Source organism: Phoenix dactylifera, chromosome 9, assembly GCF_051530095.1.
Source record: "Phoenix dactylifera cultivar Ajwa chromosome 9, Ajwa_hap1_PhDact_Kaust_v1.1, whole genome shotgun sequence".
Classification (NCBI taxonomy): Eukaryota; Viridiplantae; Streptophyta; class Magnoliopsida; order Arecales; family Arecaceae; genus Phoenix; species Phoenix dactylifera.
The window spans coordinates 629,611-656,780 of NC_143198.1; the positions used below are offsets into that span (position 1 = coordinate 629,611).

Below are 27,170 nucleotides of genomic sequence, written 5' to 3' on the forward strand. Positions count from 1 at the left end.
CTGGGCCATGAAATTGTAGTGTAGCAATGGTCTGATAATCGTTGGACGGTCGTGTATGCTTTGGAGCGATTTGTCTTGTGATTCCTGTACGAGTAGTTTGTCACCCTGTTAAACAGTTGCACTTTATGTATAAATACCCATTTTTTGATAGCCCAAGAAAGCTGAAGAGGCACCGGTCTGTTCCAAGCTGATGCTATTATAGCGAGCGATGGGGGGCTTCTCCCTTAAAAGGGCAAAAGGAGTTTACATTAATATTTGTAACTAAATTATACCATATTATAAGATTAGAACTCAAAAATAACTGAAAATGACTAGTTAGTTTTTTTTATTTTTTTGTCTCGTACAATGAAGGGAATGTAAATGACTAACAGAGGGAGGTTTCCGGTTACGTAGGCTGTTGCAGGCTCGGTTGTCGACGGGTCTCTTGCACGGAATTTGCCAGGAATAACGAGGGAATGAAATAATTAAGGGTGCAGAGCCCGAGGCAATAAGGGTGAAGCTAGTATTTACATACGTGTACGTACCTCTGTATCTACGTACGTATGTACGTACATGAACGTACATACGTCTCTCTTCTCTCTCTTCGAAATATTTATATTTTCAAGAATACCGAGCTTGCCATGATTGCGAACCAAAATTGACGGAGGAACGCCTAGAATAGTTTCATGGGCAAATAATAGCCATTATTTCCTTTACAACAGTCAATCTTTGGGCAAATAATAGCCATCGCCATCATATCACCATCTTGGGACATCTACTTGGACCAGCTAATCGTCCCTTTTGGACTACAACTTGCTAACGGTACACGATACGTCTTCTCCTTTCTTTTTCTTTTTTTTTTAACGATAATTTATATAGCTGTAGCGTGAGTATATCCTATCAAATTAAGAAAAAATAAATACAAGGGAGGAGGTGTATCTCCTACGGATGTTCAGATGATCTTTCCGAACTGCCGGGCAACAAAGAAAGTGATTCAGTCTGTTGCGTTGCTTGCCTCTTGAACACGTAATGCCTGAAAATAGCTCAACTTCTGAGCCAGTCTACGGGTATCACGGATAACATGATGACCATCGCCATAATTGTCCACTTCCCGAATCCAATTGATCACCCCTTGAGGCATATACGCTCAGCATCAAGCCCGCCTTGCATAGGAGATACCCTTGTAGGCTGCCCGAAGCTCAGCCCCAACCACAGTGAGTCCAGACGTACGACGACCACTAGATGCTATCATCCTGCCGAGGTGTTCTCTGATCACAAATCCAATACCTTCAGACGTCCCATCCACCGACATACTACCATCGAAGTTCACTTTGATATGACCAAAAGGTGGAGACATGCAAGAAATAAGGGCAAACCTGGACATTGTGACAGCAGAAGAAGTATCCCAGATATCCCTGGCCATTCCGAAAGAGAACATAGCGGCAACTGTGGTGACCGCCCCCGCATGGAGCATAGCTTTATCTACCACCATCCTCGGGAGTAACTTTCTGCCCTCAAATAAGTTTGCATTCCTATCGTACCATATATAATAAATCAAGTATGCCCATAAGATCTCCATCTCAACAATACTAGAACTCCGCATGGAGACTTTCAACCAATGAATCAAATCCTGTGCCGACTCCACCGAATGGGGCAGAAAATTAGCTAACCTACTCCATATCTCCCTAGCCCTAGGATACCGCAAAAAAACTTAACCGACGACCTGAAAAGTTCCATACAACTTGTTTCATCTGACAAGAGGGAGTTTGCGGATCCTTAAAGCATCGATCCTTGCCCTTATTTAAAAGCTGTTTTATTCTGCATTAACAAATTTAATGTTAAGACTAATGACGAAGTGTCGTTACACTCCCATCAGACTATATATATAAATATATGCACATTTCTATCCTAACATTACAAAAAGGCGAAAACAGACAAAGCTAAAAGAATCAACAAGCTATCTGGTCTCTGCAGGTGGAAATCTCCTCAAATATTGGTAACCTCTTGGATCGGAATGGGGCCCACTCGTTCATCACAAGGTCCAGTCTCTCCATGATCTCATCTCTTGTGCTCAAGCCCACATCCAATGGAGAAACAGCCGGCTGCAGTTCGATCTCACGCAGCAACTCTTCCGCCCGGCCAATCGTCTTGCCGTCATCAGAGCCTGGGTATCTACGGTGCAGGACTTCCTCGAGCACTGCCCGGGCCTCGTCGAACCGTCCCTTTTTAATGAGGCAGAGGCTGAGATTGCACGCCTTGTTCGCATCAGGCTCGACCATTTGAGCTTTGCGATATACTGCCTCAGCCGCGTCATAGTTGTTGTGCTGCATGTAGGCCCAACCCAGATTGCCCTGTCGAACAGTTTGGAAGAAATCAGAGACTAGAAAGCTTTCATCACCTTGATTAAGGTTTAATGAATATGATCGCATGACGCATGGCAAAAGGTGCATGGATTTCTTCCAGAGATTCTTAAGCTGAAATGTTATGACTATGGAGTGCTGTGTGTGCATGTCTATATCTATTTCTATCACAGTTATAGGTTACCGGCAACAATAACTGGGAGCAGCAACAACAACAATAACAACAAATAAAGATTACCAGGATGCGCGAAGTTTCTTTCTGAATTGAGATCTGGAACTTTTTGCCATGGGAGCGTGCTGTCTTGGTGCTCTTCCCATTGAAGGTTTCGCCAAGGCATATCATCCGCAGCTTTTGCTTTAGAAGCTCTATCTGCTCCTCTATCCTTCCACATTTCTGACCATCAAAACGTTTCATTATCATGGATCGTTATCGACAAACTCGATCATCTGGATTCTTTCTTTCTTTTTCCTCCGACTTGGATACGACCATTAATATACATATATACATATACATATATATTATATACTTGGTAGTTGGTAGGAAATAGCTAGGCTGATACCTTGTAAAGGTCAATGAGGAGATTGTCCAAGGATTCCTGCGCCTGCTTAGGGCAGAGGTGCCTGAAGGATTTGATGGCTTCGACCGCTTCCTCTGCACGGTCCTGCTGCTTCATTACCACTGCCATGTCCTTCAGTGCACTATCCACCCGGTCCCCAGCATTTATTGCCTTCCAAAACCATACGATCGCCGTCTCTGGATCCTTCTCCACAAGCTGATACATTAGATCGTATATTCTCCCATTAGTTAGGATTTCCGGTTTCAAAAATCATGCTTAATAGTGTGTTGATGGATCATGAAACATTACTTCAGAAGGCTATCTGGATTCAAGGGGTCACATGATGATGCCTACTGAAATATAAGAAGAAAGGTAGGATGGCATCATGTTGTGGAGAGAGGATCAGAAATCTAATACAAAACCGTATATATAGTTTCATTACTAATTAGCAATTGCTTTATTTTTTTATGAAATATTCCTTGAGTTAGTTATGGATAATGTTGTGTGTTCATGTAATCTGGTCCGGATACCACTGATTAATTCAGGCCAGACATCCTGCAAATGCTGAAGTTGGATCTCATTTAGTTTAGTTCCCAACAGCGATGCAATGTGAAATAAGATGCTGAATCTGAGCACATTCACAAGCTTCTCATTTACAAACTTTGAAAAATTACAAATAAGATTCCATAAGATCCGCAGCATCTCGAAAGATTATCCAGAGAACCGAAAGCTTTTCATTTTGTTGTTGCTGCAGCAGCAGCAACAAAGCACCAATTCTTCAGCAATTCATGGAGATTTCATAAAATTCAAGATTTATCGGAAAACAGGAGCGATTAGCAAAATTATTTGACCAATAAAATGGCCCATGTATTAAGAAAAGATTTTTTTTTGATTCATCTAAGAGATAACGACAAGCCAACAACGAATGTGGTGCAACAAATTAATCTGTGTGTATGAGAAACAAGCACTATCGAACTTCTATTTATTCTGATCCAATCACTAGGGTACAACAGTCACAAGGCTAATGGCTTCTAGAAAAGTAGATCTGCCCTATAATGAAAAGATATGAAAAATATGGACCACATCTTGAAAGTACTCATCACTCTATCCCTTTGATTCTAACCAAACTACCAGTCATATCCACGTTCCTCCAAATGCAAACTCCCAAGAACGTCTCGCGCATAAAAAGATCGAACAAAAAAAAAAAAAAGGCAAATCTAAATCATGAAATCAAAACTTGGTCTGAAAGAAGCTTTGTAGCTCATCCCAGTAATACCAAAAGGAAAAAAAAAAAAAACCTAAATTGCACAAGAATGATACTTATGGGAAGCTAGTAATGAGAAAATATATAAACTCAAACATGTATAAAAGCCATAATTAATAAAACAAAGGAGAAGATATCCACTATTTTTTTTAAAAAAAAAACCCACCAGATCTAACTTAAAAACCGACAAGAAATCACTCCCGAGAAAATCTTATGAAGAACTTCAAATTAATTAGCGGATTAAGAAAAGGTACCTGGATGTGCTTGGCTCGACCATAAGGGCTATCCCCCGCCGGCACCTTATGAATCACATGGAACAAATCCTTCTTCTCTCCTCCTACTCTCCTCTTCCCTCCTTCCATATCTGTCTCTCCTTTCTCTCTCTATCTTCGTGCAAGAAAAGCTGGACGAGGTTGGAGAGGACTGCATAATATCCGACGGGAGAGGGAACGGGGTGGGACGAAGGTGGACGGGAAGGCGTCTAAGTTCCTGAGACGGGGCCCACAGGCGATGCAAGTTCACATCCGTCTGAAAATAGAAGTGGCATGACGTGACGTGTCGTCCATAGACGGGGAGTGTATCTTTCGCGCGAAGGAAGGATTTACCTTTCTTCGCGCGAATCTACCGTTGGATCCGTAATGACTACTTCGAGATCTATCTAATGCAGACGATGGATGGAGGCGTTCAGAATGCTGTCAGCGCTGTGCGGAGCGAAATCCAACGTTTTGCAACGCGCCGTCCGTTGGACGGCTCCTCCTCGATCACCATTTTTTTATATAACCATTACTACCCGCCGGTGGGAGGAATCTTATCAAGAGCAAGATCATTGCACGTCAGGCTGACGTAATATTTTTGGGACAAGGAGAGAGACTGATTGATTTTTGACCTACCGCGAAGATGCCACGATGCATTGTTGCTTGAACTTGGGCAAGATTCATGCTTACGCTCTTCGGTCATGAGTTACATTATTGTTTTAAATATGTTAAAAAACTAACTAACCACGCTTATCTGGGGTGGTTGTTAAATGCTAATCCTCTCTACTTGGATTACAAAAATAATAATCCAGACAGTCGTATTCACTGTTTAGAAAACAAATGACGAGAAAGAACAAAATGTGGGTTTCGCTACGAGTTCCACGCAGAGAGAGAGAGAGAGAGAGAGAGAGAGAGAGAGAGAGAGAGAGAGACGAAATAAGAGCTTCTCGTTCAACGGTTTCTTCTTTAATGCAAGGTTACTGCTCCACCTAAAGTCTTTTAAGTTATAATCATAACCAAAACCATCAAGCATTACCCTGGTTTTAAGATCGTTCTTTAATTACCAACCTTACCCATGATGGTCTATCGTTGTTGTTAATATAATTTCCTCTCTCAATTTGATAAGACCATCCAGGCATCCACCAAACATCAGCCTCAACCGGCTAGATACAGGACTGGAGTACACCATGAAAAGATCCATCAACGCCACAAGTCCAAACTACGACAACCAACAACTAATGTATAGATCAATGATCAATCAATGCTAATTAATACAAGTCCAAACTTCCACAACTAACAATTAATAGGTCACCAATATTGCAAGTGCACAGTGATCTTAACATCACTTGAACCCATCCATGCACAGGCCACACCTTTCACACCACATGGGGTAATCTGTCGGATCACTCTACTTCCTACTTGGTTGAGTTAGCAATAATAAATTATCAGTTATTTTCTTAACACATTGCAGGTTTTTGAAATCACCAGCTAGAGCTGAAATTGTATAAAAACCTGGCAATGGGTAAAGGAGTGGATTATCAACTACAGGAGGATGGCCTTATAATGCTTCAACAACCAGGTTAACTCTGATGAAATCTTATATCTATGGTTATCAGAAACATACTGACATCCAAAATTTGTTTAGATTTCGCAGGTTATAACCTCAAACAAATCTTTGAGAATATAAGCATGATTCTTTGTGAAGAAAAAAAAATAGAAACAACCTGAATATTACCAAATATAAACAAGAATGCAGGTAAAAGGAAAGGTACAGAAAAAAGGGGGAAAAAGAGAGCTCATAGGTACATGGGGTATAGCAAATGGGAGGATACAGACTGATGGAGCTGCATGCTTTAGGTACATGTAGCAGCCATGGGAAAGGGCGAAGATGCACAAGGACTGACAAGGATGCATGCACATATAGAGAAACAGCAAAGACAGCTTAGCTTATCGATAATTTAAGCCAGACAACCACCACATCTCGCATTTCATGGCCCAAGCAAGTACTATGATATATTTTACCTTTTCCCTGACAGTAAAAACCCAAGCATGCATTAAAACAAGGGCACATTCAGCCACCGGTTCAGGCATACGGTCATATATTTTAAGTTGCATATGCATGCCACACCCATCAACATGTAAATATACCAATCATCCCCAGGCGAAAATCTCTGATCTCTGGCATCCATAGAGGTTAAACATTCCTGCAGCGGATTTTTTTTTTTTTTTTTTTTGGGTACAATAGCTGCTCATTCTATTATAATATAGGTACAGTCAATAAAATTAAAGGCTACAATCTGGTACAATTGCGAGAAGGTTGCTCGACCAACGAGCCTCTCCGAAGTGCTGCGCAGCATAGAAAGCGATCCAGTCTGCAGTTTTGTTCGTCTTTCAGAACACATACACTATCTAAAAATACTACAATTTCTCAGCATCTAATAGATATGATAGAATTAATAGAGGACTTCCATCTGTTCTCTAATCTGCCTTTCATGTCGATCAATTATTGTGGCCGGGTCGACCTCGAAGTTTCTGTTTACAAGTCAAAGGTGGATGCTTTGGTAGCTAATATTTGCTGTAGTAAAGCATCATGTACCCAAGAGAAACCAATATGGCAGCTGGTGTACGTTGTGTGCATTCCAACAACCTGACTCTAGTACACAAGATGATGTGTGCATGTGTATGTTGGTGTCATTTATTGTGAACATCCCTGTTTGCACATACGCAAAATTCGAAAAAAAAAAAAAAACAAGATTACAACCAAAAAATCCCTGAAGATGCATTGCCATTATTATGTATGTTAAAACATATATGAAGATGCAGCGCATGCAAATCTCTAAAAGACGAAACTGGCAGTAGTTGCTTTTGGATCCCAAAAGAGTAGCTAGTTTTGGTAATCACAGATCAGTAACTTTGACTTCTCAGTATTTGCGAGCAAACGCTCGACAGATAACAGGAAAAAAGAGAGATAAATGAAGCGCATTTTTAAGGTTACATCAGCACTTTAGTGACATGGAGAATTAATGTTTAATCCAAAACCTCGATACCTAAAGTTTTCGAAAGCAATAGCATACAAATAACAACAATGAAAGAAAGTTAAAGCTGTTATTAATTTAGGATCACTTGTAAATCTATGACCAGGAAGCTGAAGTTCATAGGTCACACTTGAAATTTGAAGACATCCGTTGTTCTTTTTTTTTTTTTAAGGAAGTGGAAGGTGCTTGGATAAGATCATCAAAAGTACAAAATGTTGCAAATATTTACTCGAGGATGCTGAGCTTACCACGATAATCCCAACCTCCTCTACCTCAAGCTCGATCCACCTCGACCCCAATTCCAGTTCCATCCAGTTCCTCGACCTCGACCACGTCCTCGACCATATGATTCTTTAGGAAGCAACACGGTAATTATTGAAGGGTTTCATTCAACAGAAATTGCAGAAAATGAATTGCAAAAACCAATACCTTCAGAAATTTGACTTTGTGTTTGTCTGGGTTGATGCTGCTGCTGCTGTTCATACTGCTGTAGCTGCTGCATCCTTTGCTGTTGCCTCGTCTGCTCTACAAGTAATGGAGCTTGATACCTACAAACAACTCGCAGGTGAAATATTGGCAATGTAATATCCTGTGTCGACCAGTTGCTCCATAAAAAAACCCCTTGCTTTCAAGTTAGAAATGCATATAACACTATTAAAATGGATTACCCGGGAGAGTTCTTGTTCAACTCTCTGGTTGATAAAGTTATTGAAATCACTGAGACATGGCGAGCCATCTCCGAACTGCACTGGGTATTAGCCATATATTTGCACAACGTTTAGCCATTTGCACAGACACCCTCTCTTCTTTAAAAACTTTCAATCAAACCCTTTAACTTCTAATTTGAGTCGGTCTCACCCCTCCACCTCGTCAGCTCTACGACTCCGTTCATGGTGGTTAGTAAATGACCAAACTACCCTTCCTCCCATTTTTTTTCACTCTCCTTGAAATCCCACTTTGGCCTTGGACCGTAGCACACCTCCTCTGCTCCCTTGGCTGCGCCTTCTTGTTGCTTGCCGATGATCGAAAGCAACTCTTCACCCTCACCACCATCCACCCCTTCACCTACTCCTTGCTGATCCCCATCCCACTTCCCCCCCAAATCGCACCATCACATCCAATATCGAATCATATATTGATCTTCTCTCTTCCTGTGCACTGTCGCCTCCTCCCCAACTGTTGTGGTAGACCGTAGATGAGCAGGTGAGAGGCGACGCGGAGTCCATGGCCAACATCATCTCTAGCCTTCTCAGGAAGAAGATACGGAATTCGATCGAGAGGCAACACCCTACCTTCAACTCGAGCTCTCTCAAGGTTGCCAAGATCCAGAATGATAGCACTGCCTCCACAACCTCAATTACATGATCAAGAAGCTCCTTCGGAAGCGTGTCCACTAGGAGCGCCGCCGCCGCAGCATTGAGCCGCTCTGCGTAACCATTCGCGTGAATCCGAACCGATGCCGCATATGCGGGGCTTCTCTCTCTTAGGACAAGGGTATATTAGGAATTTTAATAATCTTAGGACTCATGGGATGGTCGCTTGTTTTACGAAGTCTGTTTACCGAGGATGGATGGAAGGGTTAAATTGCAACCGGAATTAAATTGAGGAAGATTTAGCCTTTGCTCTGTTTTCTTCCCCACATTGCCTTTTATGAAAAGTAGGAAGACTTTTCCTCATAAATGTCAATGAGAAAATATTCAATGCAAAAGTTTCAGATAACTAGAATGAAGTGCGCCTAACATATATTATTGATAAATATGGGTTCCAAGTCAACGGTCCTATACTAAAGTTTTATCATTTTAAACTCTGCCAAATTGCAACTTGTGCCATGACTGAATTTTCAACTGCATCAATATATATATTAATCATTAGCACCCTTGATGGAGATAATTACCTACATATTTCATGATTACTATGTCCCAGAGAATCAAGTAATGTCATTTCAAATTAAGGCCAGCCTTTAGATTCTTGAAGTAGCAAAGCCATATTGGGAAATGGATGAATTTCCTCTCTCTCTCTCTCTCTCTCTCTCTCTCTCTCTCTCTCTCCCTCCCCTTCCCCTCCCTCTTCTCCTACTTCTTCTTTTCTTTTTTAACAAAAATATCATACACGACGAACCGATATAACTAAAAAAAATTAAAAGGCAAAATATCCCGAAGCGCGCTAGGTAACTCCGTCTCTCCTACCTATAAGTGGTCTTCCAAATGGTTGGCAACAAACGAAGCCACCCAATTCGCAACTTCATTGATCTTTCTAAACACATACTTCGCCTGGATCACCAGCCCATCACGGCCCATGGCTCTAATATCTCTAGGCAGTGGGTTCAATAAATGGTAAGCAAGCAAGAAAGTCTCTGCCAATTCAAGCTCACATCTTAATTACTTTTTTCTTTATAAATTTTTAGTCCCTCAAGCCAATGTAACCACCTGCAATTTTGGAAATGTTCCAAGCATTTGATGTGTTCGATTCTAATTTTTTAAAAACAGTCGAATGCCACCTCTTGGACCCTACAAACCCCACAATTTCGCATCAAATTATCTTGTTCTTCTTGCTTCTGCAGAACGTTTTACGACTATAGAAGAAAAACATTTGCACTCTTGGAAAGACGAACCTTGATATTCCATAAGCCAGCACCATAGGTTTAGTCCTACAATTTTGTCCTCCAACTTAGAGTGTCTTCTCAATTGAATGACTAAAAATAACAAATACACGAGGTTGTCGACTAGTATAGTTGGTAAAGTTCTTAGACATGGGTTGAATCGCACCCTCACCTCGATGACTCCTAACATAATTAATTGGATCGCACGAGCATGAATTATAAATTATATCATCAAATCCTAACTCGCAAGTCAATTTCCACAAACCATGCCTAAAGTAACCAGACTAACATCTTTAGCCAGGCACTTGGAAGTTGCTTTCCCATGTTGGGTTCCTTCCTTCCAAATCCTCCCAAAGGGCTTGCATGCTTTGGCTGGGGGCCCATCCTTTGCATATTTATATACATCACTTCTGCATGCACAACCCTTGTCTATTCTCAGCGGTCTTGCACATAACATGCTATAAATAGCATGTTAGCAGCGGCAAGCACACTAATGAGGTGAAACTTAGGCCTGTCGTGTATTGGAGAGATAGGAATTAATTATGCTACCAAGATGTCTGATAGGAATTTGTCATCAAGATGAGCAATACTCTTAGAAGATGTAATTGGTATTATAAAGAAAGATTGCATGTCATTCCACAAAAAAGTTTAACTATCGTAGAACTATCATAAATAAATCTATTGGTTTCTAGCTGCACTTAGGGCTGCAAATGGGTCGGGTCGACCTGTGACCCGACCCGATCCGATCCTAAATTTAGGACCTACGGGGCCGGATCGGATCCTAAATTTGGACCCGTTCTATTTTTCGGGTTGGATCGGATCCACCCAATTTTGACTCGGTCCCGGACCTGACTTGATCCATTTTTTTTGGATCAGCTTTTTACTATTATATAGTGAAACTTTGAATATAAAAATACATAGATATGGATCCGACCCGACCCGAATGACCCGTCGGGTCAAAATTTGTAGGCATGAACCCGACCCAACCCGATTTTCAACAAGGTCAGGTCTGGGTCCAAAATTAGGATCCGAACAAAAAACCGGATCGGGTCGGGGTCACTTTGGATCCGATCTGATCCGACCCATTTGAATATAAAGTAAAATTAAAAAAAATATTTATAACTTTGATATAATCCATCTGAACTGAAGGGATCATAGCCGTCCACCAAATATTCCATAGTTTGGATTAGACCACGTGCGCTGCACGTGCTTAAGATGGATCTGGATCGGGATGCCCGGTCCGGCTCGCCGGTCCAGAATTCTAGGTCGTTTCCGCGTCTTTCCCATTCTAAAAGAAAATTAACATTTTTTTAATTTTTTACTTAAGAAACTAAGCTAATTAAAGAAATTAAATAAAGGACTTCTACTACCATCACACTCGTCCTCCTCTTCCTCCTCAGAGGTTTCCATTCCGAGCTGCTAAAATATCCATCCAAACCCCACTCTCCTTTTCTTTCTTTCTAAAATTTCTGGGTTTTTTCTTCGTCCCCGTCTCCTGGCTTCGTAGTCGAAGATTGGAGATCTAAGGAACGTACGAGAACTGATCGAGCCCTCGTTTTTTCGGCCATTCGATGCTTCCCGATCGGTTCTGGTTCGTCTCGGAGATCTCAACTCCCCGAGTGGAAAAGGAGTCTTCTTTTCTTTTTTTGTTTCTTCGTTTTAAATCCTTCTATTTACAAGGGTATTGATTTTCCTTGTGGTGTTGTATTTGATCCGTTTGGCGGGTTTTTAGGTAGAGATTTAGAGGATGTGTTTCTGTGATCGAGTTGGGAACTTTTTGGGATTATAATCGGATTATGAACTCCATGGAACCGGTTTGGTTGAAATCTCGGTAGGAGAGCACCAGAGGGTAGAGGAGAAGGAGTTGGATGTTTCTGTTATTTGTTTTTTTAGAAGTAAACGATGGTAGAGTAAAATTCAGCAATTTCAGTTCATTCACAGTTTTGGATCCCTGGATCTCGGATTGTTTGTGGTGCTTCTGAAGCATCTTCTGTGTTCGAATTTTGATGCTTAGATTAGTTTTGCCGGCCAGGACTCTTTGTAGATCTTTGGCAGTTAACCACTGTTTTTCTTAGCTATCCACTATGATTACTTCAAGTACTGATTACTTTAATAACATTAGCTTCTTCAGCGATCCAGCGTGTGAATCAATGCTTACTTTCTTCCCCTTTTCTTTGAATCAGTTTTGTTTATTGATATGATGCGAGATGTCTTGCTGTCTTTTCCTATGAGAAAGTTTAGTTCAGTTTCCAGCTACTTGAAGATATTCTTTTTCTTTTTTTTTATCTGCTATATGTGATTTTGTGTTTTTCTTATTCCTTTGGTTGACTTAGTTTGTACTGTATCGACCTATGCATCAAAAACTGTTTTTATATTTATGTGTATTTCTTGCTAATATATTACCTGGATACAATTTAGGGTTTGAAATGCAAGTAATAGATTACAATGCTTCACAAGAGCAAGTTCAAGTTGGCTGCACTTGTGGGTATTGCCTTATCGGTGGTGTCTTTGCTGGTGCACCTTCTTCTTGCTAATTATTCAACTGGGGACTTTATACAGTACAAGTTACGAGAGGATGATTTCTATCCAATTGGACAAGTATGTTCATCACCACCATAATGATTGCCTTAATCATTATAATACTGTGTTCGATTTTACGTAGTGGCTGTGCTGAATCTCAAATGTTTTTGATAGCAGGATTGTACATGCACTGACAGTATTCTTCCTAAATGCTATATTAGCAAACACCATGTGCATTTTTTTTTGGGGTCAGAATTATGTGATGATTGCTGCTAAAATGATGTTACAGAAGTTTCGCTATCAAAAGCTGTGGGGACCCGTAAGCTCTTTGGAAGCCTTGCAGCCATATGCTAATCCTAGAAACTTCTATCCTGGTACGACTAGTTCAAGCTCCTTGATGAATGTGCTGCTTTAATTTCTTTTCCATTACATAATTTTGTGTCATATATTCACTCAATACAAGTTAAACAGCAATAAGTCCTCGCCAAAAAAAAAAAAAAATCAAAGATGGAAAATAAGAACAGAGCCATATAACTTGTAGTTCATGGCTGGAGTTGGGAGGATTGAGATAACAAGTGAGAAAAAAGAGGAGTAAGACACAGGCTATAGTGAATTCTATACAACATCTTAAATGGATCTTTTGCCCTGATATAACTACTTATCTTGTGTAATAGCGCATAAATATGTTCTGGTTAAATGAGCCATAAGTAAACTATTAGTGACTTACATGATCATATGGATTCCTTAAAACAGTTTATCCATCCAAAAGGTAAACACCTGAACCAGCATGAACTTGTTTTACATTTTTGGATGATTTAGCTAGCAGGCGCTGGAGAAAGAGAAGCAATCCCCTTATTCCCACAACTAGGAAGTCAGAAGCGTTGCTACCAGCTCGTAAGAGATTGTGCAGAAAGTAACTAGTGGGATAGTCTGATATTGCTATGTACGTATCAACGGACAGTGGGAGGAGTAGGCATTAGCAGTTACCGAAAAAGGGCCAATGGGAACCGAGCAAGGGACACTGCCCATAGAGTTCAACTCCCATTCTCAACCCATGAACAATATGAGTCCGAAGCTTCCTTCGTAACTCCCAGAACTTCTTCATAACTCATGAATATATTTTAGTTAAATAGGTAGACCACCATCTTGCCACAGGTAGCTATATGAAGTGCGTGATTGCACCCAAACTACTTCTGACTTTGTAAAACCTAGAACCATCCTTTTCTCATTTAAATATGTTCAGAGTCACTCATGATCAATTAGAGATCAGCTTAAACCAGTTGTAAACTGATCTGGGGCAGCTTAAATTGGGCTGAGAATAGTAACTTTAGTTTTGAGGATTGTCAATAATTGTACCTCTGGGAAAATGAAGCTAGCTTGTGCAGGAACTTCTTTGTGTCGCCGGAGCACATTATCAAACAGAAACACCAATATACACCTTGAGCATTCTTAACTCAACTCCTGCATGGCAGAGGGCACTCTATTTTGCCCCTGCACATGTGAGCTTGAAAGCAGATAAGAATTCTACGTACAGTTCCCAACATAAAGCCCAGTTATGTGCTGCTGCTATTTATGTGCCTAGCTTGAAAATGAACCTAGCTCGTGCAGGGACTTCTTCTTGTCGCCCAAGCACACTGTCAGATAGAAACACCAATATACACCTATAGCATCCTAAAGTCAACTCCTGCATGGCAGAGGGCACTGTATTTTGCCCCTGCTCATGTGAGCTTGAAAGCGAAAGGAATCCCATGGACAAAACTCACAACCAAAGCCTACTTATGTGCCAGGCATGTGATCTCTTGACGCTTGGAATGGCTGTATTCTGCATGCGAGATAGCATGTCAGTTCCCTTCCTTATAGACAAGGTTTATGAATGTGTTAGGCCCCTTACTGGGGTGAGATGTTTTGGCTCCTCTAATTTTTATTTGCCTCCAGATACTTCAAACTGAAAGATATCAAAAATAAAAGGAACCATCTTTTTGTTGAATAGGCAAAAGGAAAATAAATTTAAAATTGACTGCTATTAGCAGAGGTTTTAGTGTGATTAGTTATCTGCCAAGATTACTATCTACTTGAATTCAATGCATTTTTTCTTTCTTCTAGTATAAGTGCTTGTGCTTTTGTGATATATCAATCATGTGGCCTTTTTTTAGCAGTTCTGAAAGAGCAGAATGGTTTCATATATGCAAAGATATATGGTGGCTTTGATAAGATAAGATCTTCGGTAGGTCCTTTTCATCTGGGAAGTGTGTGTGTGTGTTTTCCAATATAAATATATAATGTGGTTCTTCATTTGCTAGATCTGTGATCTTGTTGCCGTCGCCAGGCTTTTGAATGCCACTTTAGTCATTCCGGAGATTCAAGAAAGTCTTCGCTTGAAAGGCATCAGGTTTTTCCCATTGATTCTTTTTTTGGTAAAATTCCCATTGATTCTTAAAATACATTTTAGTTGTCTAACTTTTTGTTGTAAGCTGAAGTTAATGTGTTTCGGTTGTTCTTGTACTCCCCAGTACCAAATTCAAGAGTTTCTCTTATCTTTACAATGAGGAGCAGTTCATTGCCGCACTTTCTAATGATGTCATTGTTGTGAAGAGCTTGCCAAATGATTTGAAGGAGGCTAGAAAAAAGACCAAGTTTCCTACAGTTTCCCCTAGAAACTCGGCCCCACCAAGTTTCTATCTCACGGAAGTGTTACCTAAACTTAAACGATCAAAAGTTGTTGGATTAATAATCAATGATGGTGGATGCCTTCAGGTGTGATTGTTATCAGACTTTCTTTATTTATGGCTTCCAGCTATAATTGTGTTTTTCTTCAAAAATGGTTTTTTAGATTGTTGTTGATGTATATATTCATTATATGCCATACAACTGATTGTGATTCCTGCAACTCCAACTTGCCCATCAAGGGCAATACACTCATTCTACCATCCTTGACTGATGAATATACTGCTTTTCAAGTAGCCATACATTTTATCAATTGTTGAGTAGTCTGCAAGGAAACAAGCATGTTCTAGGGAGTGCAACAGTAAAACAAACGGCTGCTTTTATCAGTCTTTTCTCTTGACAGCTAGCATCTCTTGACAGCTAGCATATGGAGCATGGGCATTTTGCGTGTCCAAAACTTTTGCTATGTATGCAGAATATGGAGGTGCCATGGATCTAACTTTGTTGTTTCCTCAAATATACAAGAACTGAATGTTGACTAGTTTCAGGCTTCCAACTGATATTTGGATATGAACATTGTTTTATTGCTTGCCTTATTTTTTGTTTTCTTTTTTTGATAAATAAAACAAGTGCATCACATACATAAATATTATTTTTTTTTATGCACACAGATAATCATGGTAAGAAAAGAAAATTTGCTTAAGCTTCTTGCACATCAGATTTACTTTTACATGGTGTATGGCTAGAACTAAAAGCTATAATGATGCAGGGCAAAGGATCTTTGATTGAATAGGGTTTCTTTAAAACCTAAAATTGGATTTACTAGAATTCTTGTTTAGACCTGAAATACTGCAACAATTAGAATTTTAAGGAGATCTTAATTTCACAGGCAAGACTTGGTCCCTAAGGTTAGAGAAGCTTAATTTGAAGCTTTGAAGGTTTTATGGACTAATATCAAAAAAACTGCAGGCTTGCTTAAATTCAACAATAAACTTGAAATTATGATTATGTTTGTCTGGAAAGAACTTGAATATGATATAGTTCTGCAGGAAGACATAGGGGGTCTTAGTGATTAAGTAATACGATTGAAAGATGGAAAGATGGAATGCAAAGCTAGAATATTATTTAACATGAGAGTATCAAAGTTAAAGGTAAGTGCTGATTGGACCTTTAGAAGATCAAAAAAACTAGCTGCATCACACTATTGTGAATCCTAGGCATCATAGCTAGCTGCAAGTTCGCTCCTTTGTAGATGAACTACACCATGACAAAAAAGTAGAAGAAAGTTTTCTATTATTTGTACATATGATAGCTGGTCCAACTGTATGTTTATTTGGGCTTTTCTTTGTTATGTGGGAGGAAACCACACCTTTTTTAATCATTAGAGAGTGGAAATCAAGGCCAGGTTTCTTGCATCAAGACGAGACTTTACCAACTCATCCAGTTGGAAGTTAGCACCCTCTTGTATTGGTTACCTATTGTGGCTGAACCATGAGACTTTCCTACTTATGGTTCATCATATATTTCCTACGTGATTGTCCTTTGTAAGGAATCTAAATGAGAAAAGAAAGAAATATTGTTTGAGAGAGCAGTATTTGTAGTCAAATATGCATGTGTGCAGGCCCTTGTATATCGACGGTTACATGGGCTGCAAAGAAGGTACCTAAGCGGACCATGTAAGCCCAGGCACCTGCATATGTGGCCTAGGTGGTTGCATCGGGTGATGTGGGTTGTGTGCAGATTAAGCTTGGGTATAATGTTCCACACATCACTTTGAGGGTTAAAAGGCAGACAAATTTTAATCCCTGACCATCCTGTGAGGTTGAGAGAGGTAGAGATGGCATATAAGGGAGGCAACAACAGATTTGGTACATTTTCTCTTGTAATCTCCTTTGCCTTTGCTTGTACTCCTCCTCCTATGCCTTTTCTCCTCCCCGCTCCTTGCCTTCTCTTAATTATTTAATTCCATATTTATCTTTTTATGTGTTTTTATGAAATTTATTTATCTTGTGTTTTTTCCAATACAAACTGCCTATGAGGCCACATAAGGCCTACTTGCTACGAGATATCCCTGCTGCCCATACACTCGAGTTGTGTCTAAAACCTTGGAAAGAAATGTTAGAAGGGATGGCCATGCCATCTATAGGCCATGTTTTGACATATACTAGGCGTCGTACAGTAACGATTCTACAAAGTGATAAGGCTTAAGGGTTTCGATCAGTGCCTAACCATCTGTCCTTAAAACAGAATCTTTTCTGTGAACTCCTCAGAAAAGAAATGGGTAGTCATTATTGCAGCCAGGTAACAAGCCAAGAAGGAATCCTTGAAGAAGTCCTCCAAAATTGGGATCATAGTTGGAGTTGTGTTCCTATTTATGCTTAACTAAAGCTTATTAGTTAAAATTTTTTACTTAAGGTTCTGTAAGTTCCCACTATTACTTCAAAGTGTGAGAACAAAACAATACTAGAATTTTTTACTAAATAATTTATAATGCATCAATTAAATGAGTCAATTACAGTCATTGCATAATATTTATTATTATGTTGTCCTGATTCTCCCTGAATACTTTGTCTAATTTTTGCAATTTCTGGGTTCCCACTCTTGCCACTGCTTTTGATACAAGTAACTAAAAGCTGAACCAGTTAAAAGAAAATAGAACCATTCCCTTCTTCCATAGACTCTCTTGGCCATTACTTTTTTATTAATTATTCGTGGCTCGATGAAACACAGCTTAAATGGAAAGAAAACAGAGAAAGAAGAGCCAAAGGATCAATATTTCTTCCAAATATCCCAGTCAATGTGCTGAAAATACTTTTCAAAATTTATGTGCAATTGGAAAGGGGTTAATTTTTTTCACTTGACTAAGAAATTACAAAACTTATGATCCTCCATTCTGGCTATTTGATGGTATATGACACTATCAATTTACTTTGAGAATATTGAAATGAAATGCAATCAAATCATTTTCTTGTCGAAACATTTGTTCTTGTCTTGTCTTGTTCAAATCCTTCATTTGTCTTTGAAGCTTAATGCTTTCCATGATACTGGAATTGGGATGAGCTTATCTGAAAATCCACAAGATAATAGTAAGAATAATAACATACGTGACTCTGTTCAATCCTTTTTGTCTATCACTAGATTCCTGTTAAAAAGGATTATATGAGATTTCAAAATCATAAGTCATTGACGTATCAAAGGATGCATTAGGAGGTAAGATGTGGGAATGCAATAAGTGGAAGCAGAAACTTTGCCTTACCAAGAACTATTATCCTTTTTCCGCAAAAATTAATGTTTGAATTTTTTTCAGTTGTGATATGTTTGACTTTACTTAAAATTGCGTACTTTCAAGTAATGTTCCACCTATAAAGAGAATCTTTTAGTTCTGTTCAGATAATCTAATGACACTCTTATCATTTGTATAGTCTGTCCTTCCAGAAAGTATGGCAGAGTATCAGAGACTCAGGTGCCGTGCTGCTTTCCATGCCCTTCAGTTCCGTCCAGAAATTCAGGTGCTTGGGAACCAAATTGTAGAGAGGTACGACTGCTTAGCTTGATCACTCCATTACTATGATCAACAATTATAATGATTAAATAAACCACTTTCCCTATTATATGAACCTTCTCTGGCACATATAAATTATTTAGTTTGACAGTGCTCACTCAGTTTTTTTTATGTAATTATATGATCTCTATGTTTTACTGTCAGAATCCTTCCTCTGCCTCAGTTCTTTGCACATTTCTCAACTTGCAGGAATTGCGTGTTAGTTTTTGTTTTTTTATGTATGTCTCCTGCCATAATGGGTAGATTTCAGATTAATCTCAGTTTATGTTTCTTTGCAGCTTACGAGCATTTGGTCGTCCATATCTAGCATATCACCCTGGTCTTGTGAGAGACGCCCTAGCATTTCATGGCTGTGCCGAGCTTTTCCAGGTTGATATGATAACTGATCTCTTGTAGATGAATTTTGAATAGTACCACTAGTCTGTATGCTGTTTTTCCTTCGGTCATTCTTCATTTTTTGGTAAATTTTCTTTTGACACACCTTCCATTGGACAATTATAGGATTTGAGATAGTTTGGTTGTGCTTTCAATGGTTCTATTACATTGTTACATCTTATTCCCATGCCTCACTTATTCCTTTCTTGATGGGCTTTCTACTTTATGCTGCCTAGGATGTTCATGCTGAACTAATACAGTACAGAAGGAAACAGATGATCAAACGTGGAATAGTTCATGAAGGACTTAGTGTTGATTCAGTGGCTCGAAAGAAAAATGGCTCATGTCCTCTCATGCCTGAAGAGGTGACTTTGCTTATTCATTTCCGTCATGCCAAACTATAATGTAAAAGTTGGATAAAACTATATTTTTGTTTTCTCACTGTATCACTAGCTAAGTTCTAATATTAGCTTATATGTTGCAAATTTTGTTTTTGTGATACAATATAGCAATGTTGAGTCTGAAACCAAACATACTTCTTGATGTGTACTTATTGCCAACTTCATGAGAGGGTTGTAACTCAGATTATGTATAATGCTTTGTTTCTTTGAAATTTGTGGTTTTATATACCTTGAGAGTCCCTGTGATTTTGTGGTTTTATATAACTTGAGAGTCCCTGTGATTACTGGCAAAAGTTAAGTGTTATCACGGCAGCTGTTATAAAGTGTAGCAGCAATCAGAATTGTTGCTGTGCAGTTCTAATCATGTCATATTTTAGTTATTACGTTTTCCATGGCCAGTATAATTGCATCAGCTTCTGGCCAAATTATTTCTGTTAAATGATGCTAAGAGTGCCTTTCTTATTTTTCTGGTTAATTTGTTAATGTTTAGCCAATTGTTGCTGAAGAACATCTTAGGTAATCATTTTCCTCTTAGTAGGTTTCATATAACAAAGCAGAACAGGTGATACCTGTTAGAATTCCTTGGGGATCTTCTTATCCTGTTTGCAGTGGTGGATATGTGCACTATAGAACAAGCTGAAGAAGCTCCTTTTCTTTCACATTGTATTTATGCGTCCTTATGTTTATCATCGCTTATCTGCAGAACCCTTCCTTTCTACTGATATGTTCCTTTCTCTCCAGTATTTTTCTTGATCTAGGATTCCGTAATCATTTTATTCATCTGCTGTGACATAAATAAAAGGCAAATATTCTTTCTATTTTGCAACATCAACCTTTGGGGTTTTCATAGTTTATGTTTCTCTTAATAATATAACATTTTATCTCTTGTATCATTATATCTTTTTTGGAAGGTATGAATATCTTGATCATTTTTTCAACCATAAGCTGGTGGTTGTTGTAGCCTTCTGTTGCATTATTTGTATAGTTTTTTACCACTAGTTTGTTTTGACAAAAACTTACCATGCAGGTGGGGCTTCTCCTTAGGGCAATGGGATATCCTCCAAATACAATAATATATGTGGCTGGTGCTGAAACATTTGGTGGGCAGAGGATTTTAATTCCTTTGCGAGCCATGTACACAAACTTAGTGGATCGTACTTCTTTGTGCAGTAAGAAAGAGCTGTCCAGTTTGTTCGGACCAGAATATCCTCTTCCTTCAAATCTGCGTCAACCCCCACCTGTGAAAAGTGAGAAACAACTTATTGAAGAGTGGAAAAGAGCTGGGCCTCGTCCACGACCGCTTCCTCCACCTCCTGCTAGGCCTTTTTATCAGCATGAGAAGGAAGGTTGGTATGGTTGGGTTGCCGAGACTGACAAAGAGCCAGACCCTTTGCCTTTGGATTTGAGGATGCAAGCACACATGTTGCTCTGGGATGCTCTTGATTATTATGTTTCTGTAGAAGCTGATGCATTCTTTCCCGGCTTCAACAATGATGGGAGTGGGTGGCCAGATTTTTCAAGCTTGATCATGGGGCACCGACTATACCAAACAGCTTCTGGCATAACATATCGTCCTGACAGGTAAAATCCTATGTGCTACTGTGTTGCTGTTGAACTATACAGTTGATCTAGTGGCTAGAATGACTTATGGTTGCTATTGATCATACGAGATATCTCATCATTCATGCATCAACTGCGTTAGTTAGGTATCAGAGTGGCTTTTGGATGCATATAATATGTAAGTCATAACAATAAAGTTCTTACTAAGCTTGTATATATTATATTTTTGATATATTGAGTTCATATTTGATCTATGTGCTACTTAAGCTCGTACATATTAAATTTTTAATATGCTATAACAATATTCGACCTAATTATAACCTCTGATGTTTGTTTCTGTAAAGTTCTTACTGTAAAGCCATAACAATAAAGTTTCCTAATAAAATTCCAAGTTCGACCAAATATTTACATATTGACATTAAACGGCACTGCAGAATCGAAAACTGGTAGATTACGGACTGTAGAACATGATAGGTCTTTGGAAGCAGTTTGGTTAGTGATTTCCTACTTTATCTTGCAGAATTTCCTAAATGAACTAGCTATAATATCTGGAATTGAGAGCTTTTAAATCAAGCATCTTTATAAAGATTATTCTCTCTTAATTTATTTATATATTTACTGACCACTAAGTCAAAGAGTAAATTTTTTGCTATCTAAATATGCTGTATGAGTTGGTATGATTCCCGAGCTTATAGCAAATCTGGTTACTTAAAACCGTTTGACAAGTCACAGGTTCTAGAAGCATACATCCATTCCATTTTAGAAGTTCAGATTCCTATCAATTCCAGTATTATATGTATCTATGTTCTGCAGTAATTGACTTCTTACCTTGTGCCAGGAAAACTATTGTCGAGCTTTTTGAAACTACTCGTGACAATCTATATCATCCAAAACGCAACTGGACAGTTCTTGTGCGGGATCACCTTAACAAGAGTTTAGGTGTGGATGGCTTCGTAGCGGAGGCCCAATTATCAAAACCTGCATCATTCCTTTCTCATCCATTGCCAGAATGTTCCTGTAGAACATCCAAATTGCCCGACAATTCTAAGCCTGTGAAGGACAAAAATGGTGAACTGCTATATGGTGGTGAGGACAGGTGCCCAGACTGGATGGTTCATGGCCTTGCAATGGTTTCTGCAAGGGCTACCGGTGCAACAGATGAGGAAGTTGAGGAGGGCGAGTTATCTGAGGATGACAGCGATGTGGAGGGGGACTCTGAAAATGGAAGGGGAATTGATGCAAACAGATCTGAACAGGATGAAGAGATGGATCCTGATGATTAAAATTTTACGCATATACATACTGAAAAACAATTCTACAAAAGGGGCATGACTTGAAGATTGTGTCAAGCTCCTGGAAATATAACAAAGCTGCAAATGTTGCAAGGACTCTCTCTTTCTGCGAGAGGATCTATTACGACAAAGGCTTAACTGGAAGTCGCTGTCGGATCTTCGGTATACAGCTTCAACACAGAAATTAACCTCATCAAAATTTTCACTGCCCTCCTAATGAATCCTTGTCTGATTTGTATATTCGTAATCGTTGGGAAGTTGTCATTCATGAGTATGGTGTTCATGTTGCCCAGGCTGGAGGATTCTCATATATTAAACCCATATAGAGACAAGGATTCTTGTATGCATCTCTGATCTTTGGACTTATAGCAACTAACTATAATTTGTTTCATTGTGTAGAAAAAATCACACTACTTACTGGGGACCTTGGATTTTGGAACATTTCGGTCCTCGGAGCCGGTCATACATTCTCTGCTATGGAATCTCATTCTCTCTTTTGTTTTATGATGTTTCATTAAATTCTTTGATCAAGCATTATCAGTTACGCCGAAGTACATTGTGGCTTCTGATTTTTCTATTAGCCTTAGATTAAAATATATACCTACAATAAAGTAGGATGGTTTTATCAAACCATATCGAACAAAAAACGATCCCAGTGCAATAGAACTAGCCACAAACCCGACCCGATTGATCAAAGCAAGCCAAACTGAATGGTTATATCCAATAAACATAAATAAATAACATCGAGTCCAGTGTGTCTGAAAAGATCTGAGTCCAGTATGTCTGAACTATTCAGACACACTGCATCTGTTTGTATTTTCTATAATATCTTTGTATTCCAAGACTGCTGTTTCTCATTTTCAGAGATTAAATAATCCCTGAAAAAACTAATGAACGATGAAAATATCAAATAGCAGTTGCAAAAAGTTGGTATGTTGGAGAACTGTAGCTCTAGCAAACACTCCCCACGCCAAAAAATAAAAATAAAAAATGTTTCTATATAAGGTAGTTTAGATTCTCTGTGGCGCTACTTTTGCACTGCAGAATACGGGATCATTGTGGATGGCCACCACATCATCTATCTCGGAGATATGCAGCTTTTCTTTAACTCTTTGAGATGCTGTATACCGTATGGAAAAAATGCATGGACATTTTTCGAAATAAATGAGAGCCATCTCTCCCATCCCTCTTCAAAATGGATGATATGGCGGCCATCTATAATTGTGACTCTGTGGTGAAAAGTTGCACCGCAGGGCATCTGAACTCTAGTTTGGTTGCAGCATTTGGGATTTTTCAAATTAAACATGCTGTTACAACAATAAGATGCCAGAAATGCTGTTGGGGGAATAAATATGGGAAGTAGGTTAGGTCTAATGCTCATCCAACCATTTGCATTGGCCTTTAAATCCACATCAAGATCCGTATAAAGCATAGATCACATGCAATGCACTGAGCAAGGTATTGAAAAACTAAACTCTAGATGGATCTCAATACAGATCAAAAGGTCAATGCTGGTTCAAATTATCAAATTATCGGATGAATGTTAGACCCAACCCTTCCATAACTAGAGTTGTAGGTAGCCCAACTAAATGCACATAAAAGGAATTTGTATTATTCATAACATATGTTCATGCCACTAAATAATAATTTGATGTTAAGGTAGGGAGAGGTTCGATACTTGGTCTGGTACTCTTGAGTTGAATTGCTGGTGTCTAAGTTTGGAAAAAAAGATATGACTACAATAATATTTTCTGTAAGGATTCCATTTAGTTAAGCTGATAAAGTCTCTTGGTATGAAAATAAGAGACCTAGGCTTAAGCTCCTTTTGTACCATGATTCAAGATGTCAATAAATTATCAACGAGATGTTTTTCTAGAAGAAAATCAATTCTAGATCTAATAAGCATCAAATGAAGCAATTTCTTTTAATGGTTTTATTAGTCATACAAAATAACACCCTCTTTTTGGGAGCTTTGAGGTCTATAAGGACTATGATCAATAATCCAATTTCACAAGTTTGAATCATTATGCGTTCTCCTTGTGCCAATTCGTCGCACCCAAAACCAATGCAACATTACACTAGTCTTGCACATGCAATGTGGATAGCTTGAGCTTGCTGTTCATCATGTTCCATGAACACCTTCAACTCGACATGTCATCCTTCTAATATCTTGTCAAAAACCAGCATTAGTCTTGAAAGCAACATAAATGTCGTACTACAGACATTCAAAGAGTGACATGATTGCTAAAGCTTGTCTCTAAGTTACCAGCACTTGGATAGCGCAATGCGTTTTATCTACCAGCTTCTTTTGTTTCCGTCTGTAGATAAAAACGACTTAAGAGGAGGGAGTATATCTTTAAACGAATGTAATGCTTGTGCTGCTGTACAGGTGGAGATTTGTCCTGATTTTTTTTTTGCTGTACCATACGAGTCATATAAATCTCTTATGAATATATTTAAAAAAGTCGAAATATAACAGGTCACGAATCTTAAGCAACTCTTCTTTACCAGTCCAAAGAATTTCCAAAGTTATCTGCCACAAAAAAAAAAAAGCCACCTAGTCCCCAGGTTCATTGGCCTCCCTACAGAAGCGATCCTGGCGGTGCTCGGACTCGGCCTCTGTTCTTACAGCCCTTCCCATGAAGGACTTATAGATGCTTCAAGTTTCCTCGCACAAAGCAATTAGCTTTAACCTCCCCAGGCCCTGGCCTTCTAGATGTTCATTCTATGGACACTTTACGTATCTGGCAATTATATTTATCAAGAATTAGAAGAGACTGGCACCAAATATCGTCGTTAAAATATTGTTCTTTGCAGAGTCCATGATAGATTTTGGGCCAACCGTGTTCATTCTAAGGTGATTCTTGGTGCTCCGGGGCCGGGCTAAGCCCGAGCCTAGTATGGAAGCTATGTCCTTGTTTGGCTCGTATGCTGTGCGACCTAACCATAATAAGCTCTGAGCTACTTGTCTCAAAGAAAGAAGGACCAAATAATGAGCCTGAGAAATTGCAGCCACCTTTAAATGGCTATAATGAATAAAGATCAAAATCATATAATAAAAGTATGCACAAAGCTACTAAATTAATGTCCGAAGAAATCTTTATTTGCTTTTTCTTTTGTGTGTGTGTGTGTGTGTGTGTGTTGGTGCCGAATGTATCATTAGCCTTGACCTTAAAGCCATCCATTCCTGTGTGTTCTTGTTGTGTCACCACCCTCAAGTGTGATAGCAATCATATGCAGATGGAATGAGTTTGAAGGCAAAGTGGATGATACTATATTTATTGTCTGCATAAATTTCTCTGCGAAGAAAGCATCATCCTCCATTAATGGCGTCGCACGTGCAGCGCTATGCATGAGGCAATGAGATGGTCCCACGTGACCAACATAAGGATGGTCGAGCCGGTGCCTAAAATGGAAGTTCTTTTTGGGAGCCCATAGGGCGGCCCTGCCCCAAGTCTGTACTAAAAAAAAGGTTTAGGTACAGGAAGTTGCATGCAAAATTCTCTTTAAGGGATAGAAAGAGGCCTAAGATCGTCTAAAAGTACTGAACTAATGAGGCTGTCACACGAGAACTAGGCTCCCTTGGGGTGTTTAGCGAGGAGACAGCGATGCTCCTTATGGGGCGACGCAGCCGCTGCATCAAAATCCCCGACTCCAAGGGCCAAGAAAGCGAGGAAAGGGAGAAGGCCTAAGGCCGTGGGACCGGCCGGTTCCACAGGAAGGGCGCCCCGAATCAACATTTCACGTTGGGAACCAGCTTGCTTTTGCCTCCCTCCGCTTCAAGGTCCCACAAAAGCGCAGCAGAATCGCTTCCAACTCCAAAGATAAAGAAAGATTCAAAAGAAAAAGAAATATACCACCCATCCAACGGCACGGCAGCATATAAAAATACTCAGAAACTATCCCCCTCTAGCTCCACACACACATTACCAGTCTTTGCCTTAGACCCCACCTTCCCTCCCCTTCTCTCTTCTCCTTCGCTTGGCTAGCTCTTCCTCCTCCTTCATGACATTATATACCAATGCACCTCTTTATCCTATATCCTTCTTCTACGATGGAAGCCGCCTCCTGCTTTGAGAAGAAGAGGAGAGTGGACGGACGGACTCTGGGACCGAGATAGAAGAGAGCTGGTGGGAGAAGAGAGGGAGGGACAAGAGGAGAAGGAGAAGGAGAAGGCAGAAGAAAGACCAAGGGATGGTCAAGTCTGCTAGGTCCATGAGGGCCTTGGTTAGTGGGATAGCATGCTTATTCTGTATGGCGATTTTGCTTTCTGTGGCTATAGAAAGTGGAGGAAGAACAATGGCTACGCCACCATTAATGGCTGCTGCTCCCTTGGGGCGCAGCTTGGAGGCCTCGTCGAGAGATCGAATGAATTCCGACCCTTTCTTCTCCGGCAAGCGAAGGGTGCCGAATGGGCCTGATCCCATTCACAACAGGTACTTCTATCTATATCTGAAGTTTTATATGGTTCCTCGTATTTTATTTTTCCTTCTAGGTGTATGTAACCTTTTTTTATCGTATTTTAATTTGCATAATTTCCATTGTCTATGTATGATTGGTATGCATGAATTTATTTACAACCATTGTATATTTATTAAGCAAAAGAAGGTATTCATCAGCTTCCATGAGAGTTAGAGATTGCCATTGTTAATCAGATGTTTTGGGATTACAGGGCTCGAGACCTTTTCTCTTTCTTTGACCATGGTGAACGAATGCTATCATCTTGTTAGCCGACCTTTCTACTTGTT

The 27,170-nt window shown here is 39.5% G+C and overlaps 2 protein-coding genes and 1 long non-coding RNA gene across 9 annotated transcripts; 1 reads left to right on the top strand and 2 right to left on the bottom strand.

Moving 5' to 3' along the window:
- Positions 1–1,776: 1,776 nt before the first annotated feature.
- LOC103712062 (protein SULFUR DEFICIENCY-INDUCED 1-like) lies at positions 1,777–4,594 on the bottom strand. The gene is made up of 4 exons (XM_008798447.6): positions 4,415–4,594; positions 2,900–3,112; positions 2,578–2,733; positions 1,777–2,330 (listed from the first exon to the last, which is right to left on the bottom strand). Exons 1-4 carry the CDS (start codon positions 4,520–4,522, stop codon positions 1,929–1,931), a joined length of 879 nt encoding a protein of 292 aa, XP_008796669.4. The 5' UTR covers positions 4,523–4,594; the 3' UTR covers positions 1,777–1,928.
- A 1,466-nt stretch (positions 4,595–6,060) lies between these two features.
- On the bottom strand, positions 6,061–8,332 carry LOC148702373 (uncharacterized). 2 transcript variants are annotated; one of them, XR_015968539.2, is made up of 4 exons: positions 8,118–8,332; positions 7,879–7,997; positions 7,698–7,800; positions 6,061–7,124 (listed from the first exon to the last, which is right to left on the bottom strand). It is a non-coding gene; the product is annotated as an uncharacterized LOC148702373 (long non-coding RNA). The 2 variants fall into 2 exon arrangements; XR_016396342.1 differs by having other exon boundaries at positions 6,061–7,800; positions 8,118–8,328.
- Positions 8,333–11,398: 3,066 nt separating this feature from the next.
- Positions 11,399–22,926, top strand: LOC103712063 (protein EMBRYO SAC DEVELOPMENT ARREST 30-like). 6 transcript variants are annotated; one of them, XM_088703867.2, is made up of 11 exons: positions 11,399–11,639; positions 12,467–12,646; positions 12,746–12,942; positions 14,722–14,792; positions 14,869–14,957; positions 15,079–15,322; positions 18,655–18,767; positions 19,073–19,163; positions 19,406–19,534; positions 20,598–21,151; positions 21,969–22,926. In XM_088703867.2, the coding sequence occupies exons 2-11, from the start codon at positions 12,624–12,626 to the stop codon at positions 22,411–22,413; spliced, it is 1,956 nt and encodes a 651-aa protein (XP_088559993.2). In that variant the 5' UTR covers positions 11,399–11,639; positions 12,467–12,623; the 3' UTR covers positions 22,414–22,926. The 6 variants fall into 6 exon arrangements, with proteins under 6 accessions (XP_088559993.2, XP_088559994.2, XP_008796670.3 ...); XM_088703868.2 differs by having other exon boundaries at positions 14,725–14,792; XM_008798448.6 differs by having other exon boundaries at positions 12,858–12,942.
- Positions 22,927–27,170: the final 4,244 nt, after the last annotated feature.

Bases quoted from the DNA above. Each gene is read 5' to 3' on its own strand.
- LOC103712062 (XM_008798447.6), bottom strand. From the start codon at position 4,522: ATGGAAGGAGGGAAGAGGAGAGTAGGAGGAGAGAAGAAGGATTTGTTC. The intron at 3,113-4,414 runs GTACCTTTTCTT...CTAATGTATCAG, and splicing joins GTCGAGCCAAGCACATCCAG to CTTGTGGAGAAGGATCCAGA. The intron at 2,734-2,899 runs GTATCAGCCTAG...TTTGATGGTCAG, and splicing joins TCCTCATTGACCTTTACAAG to AAATGTGGAAGGATAGAGGA.
- LOC103712063 (XM_008798448.6), top strand. From the start codon at position 12,494: ATGCTTCACAAGAGCAAGTTCAAGTTGGCTGCACTTGTGGGTATTGCC. The intron at 18,768-19,072 runs GTACGACTGCTT...GTTTCTTTGCAG, and splicing joins GGGAACCAAATTGTAGAGAG to CTTACGAGCATTTGGTCGTC. The intron at 19,164-19,405 runs GTTGATATGATA...TATGCTGCCTAG, and splicing joins GCTGTGCCGAGCTTTTCCAG to GATGTTCATGCTGAACTAAT.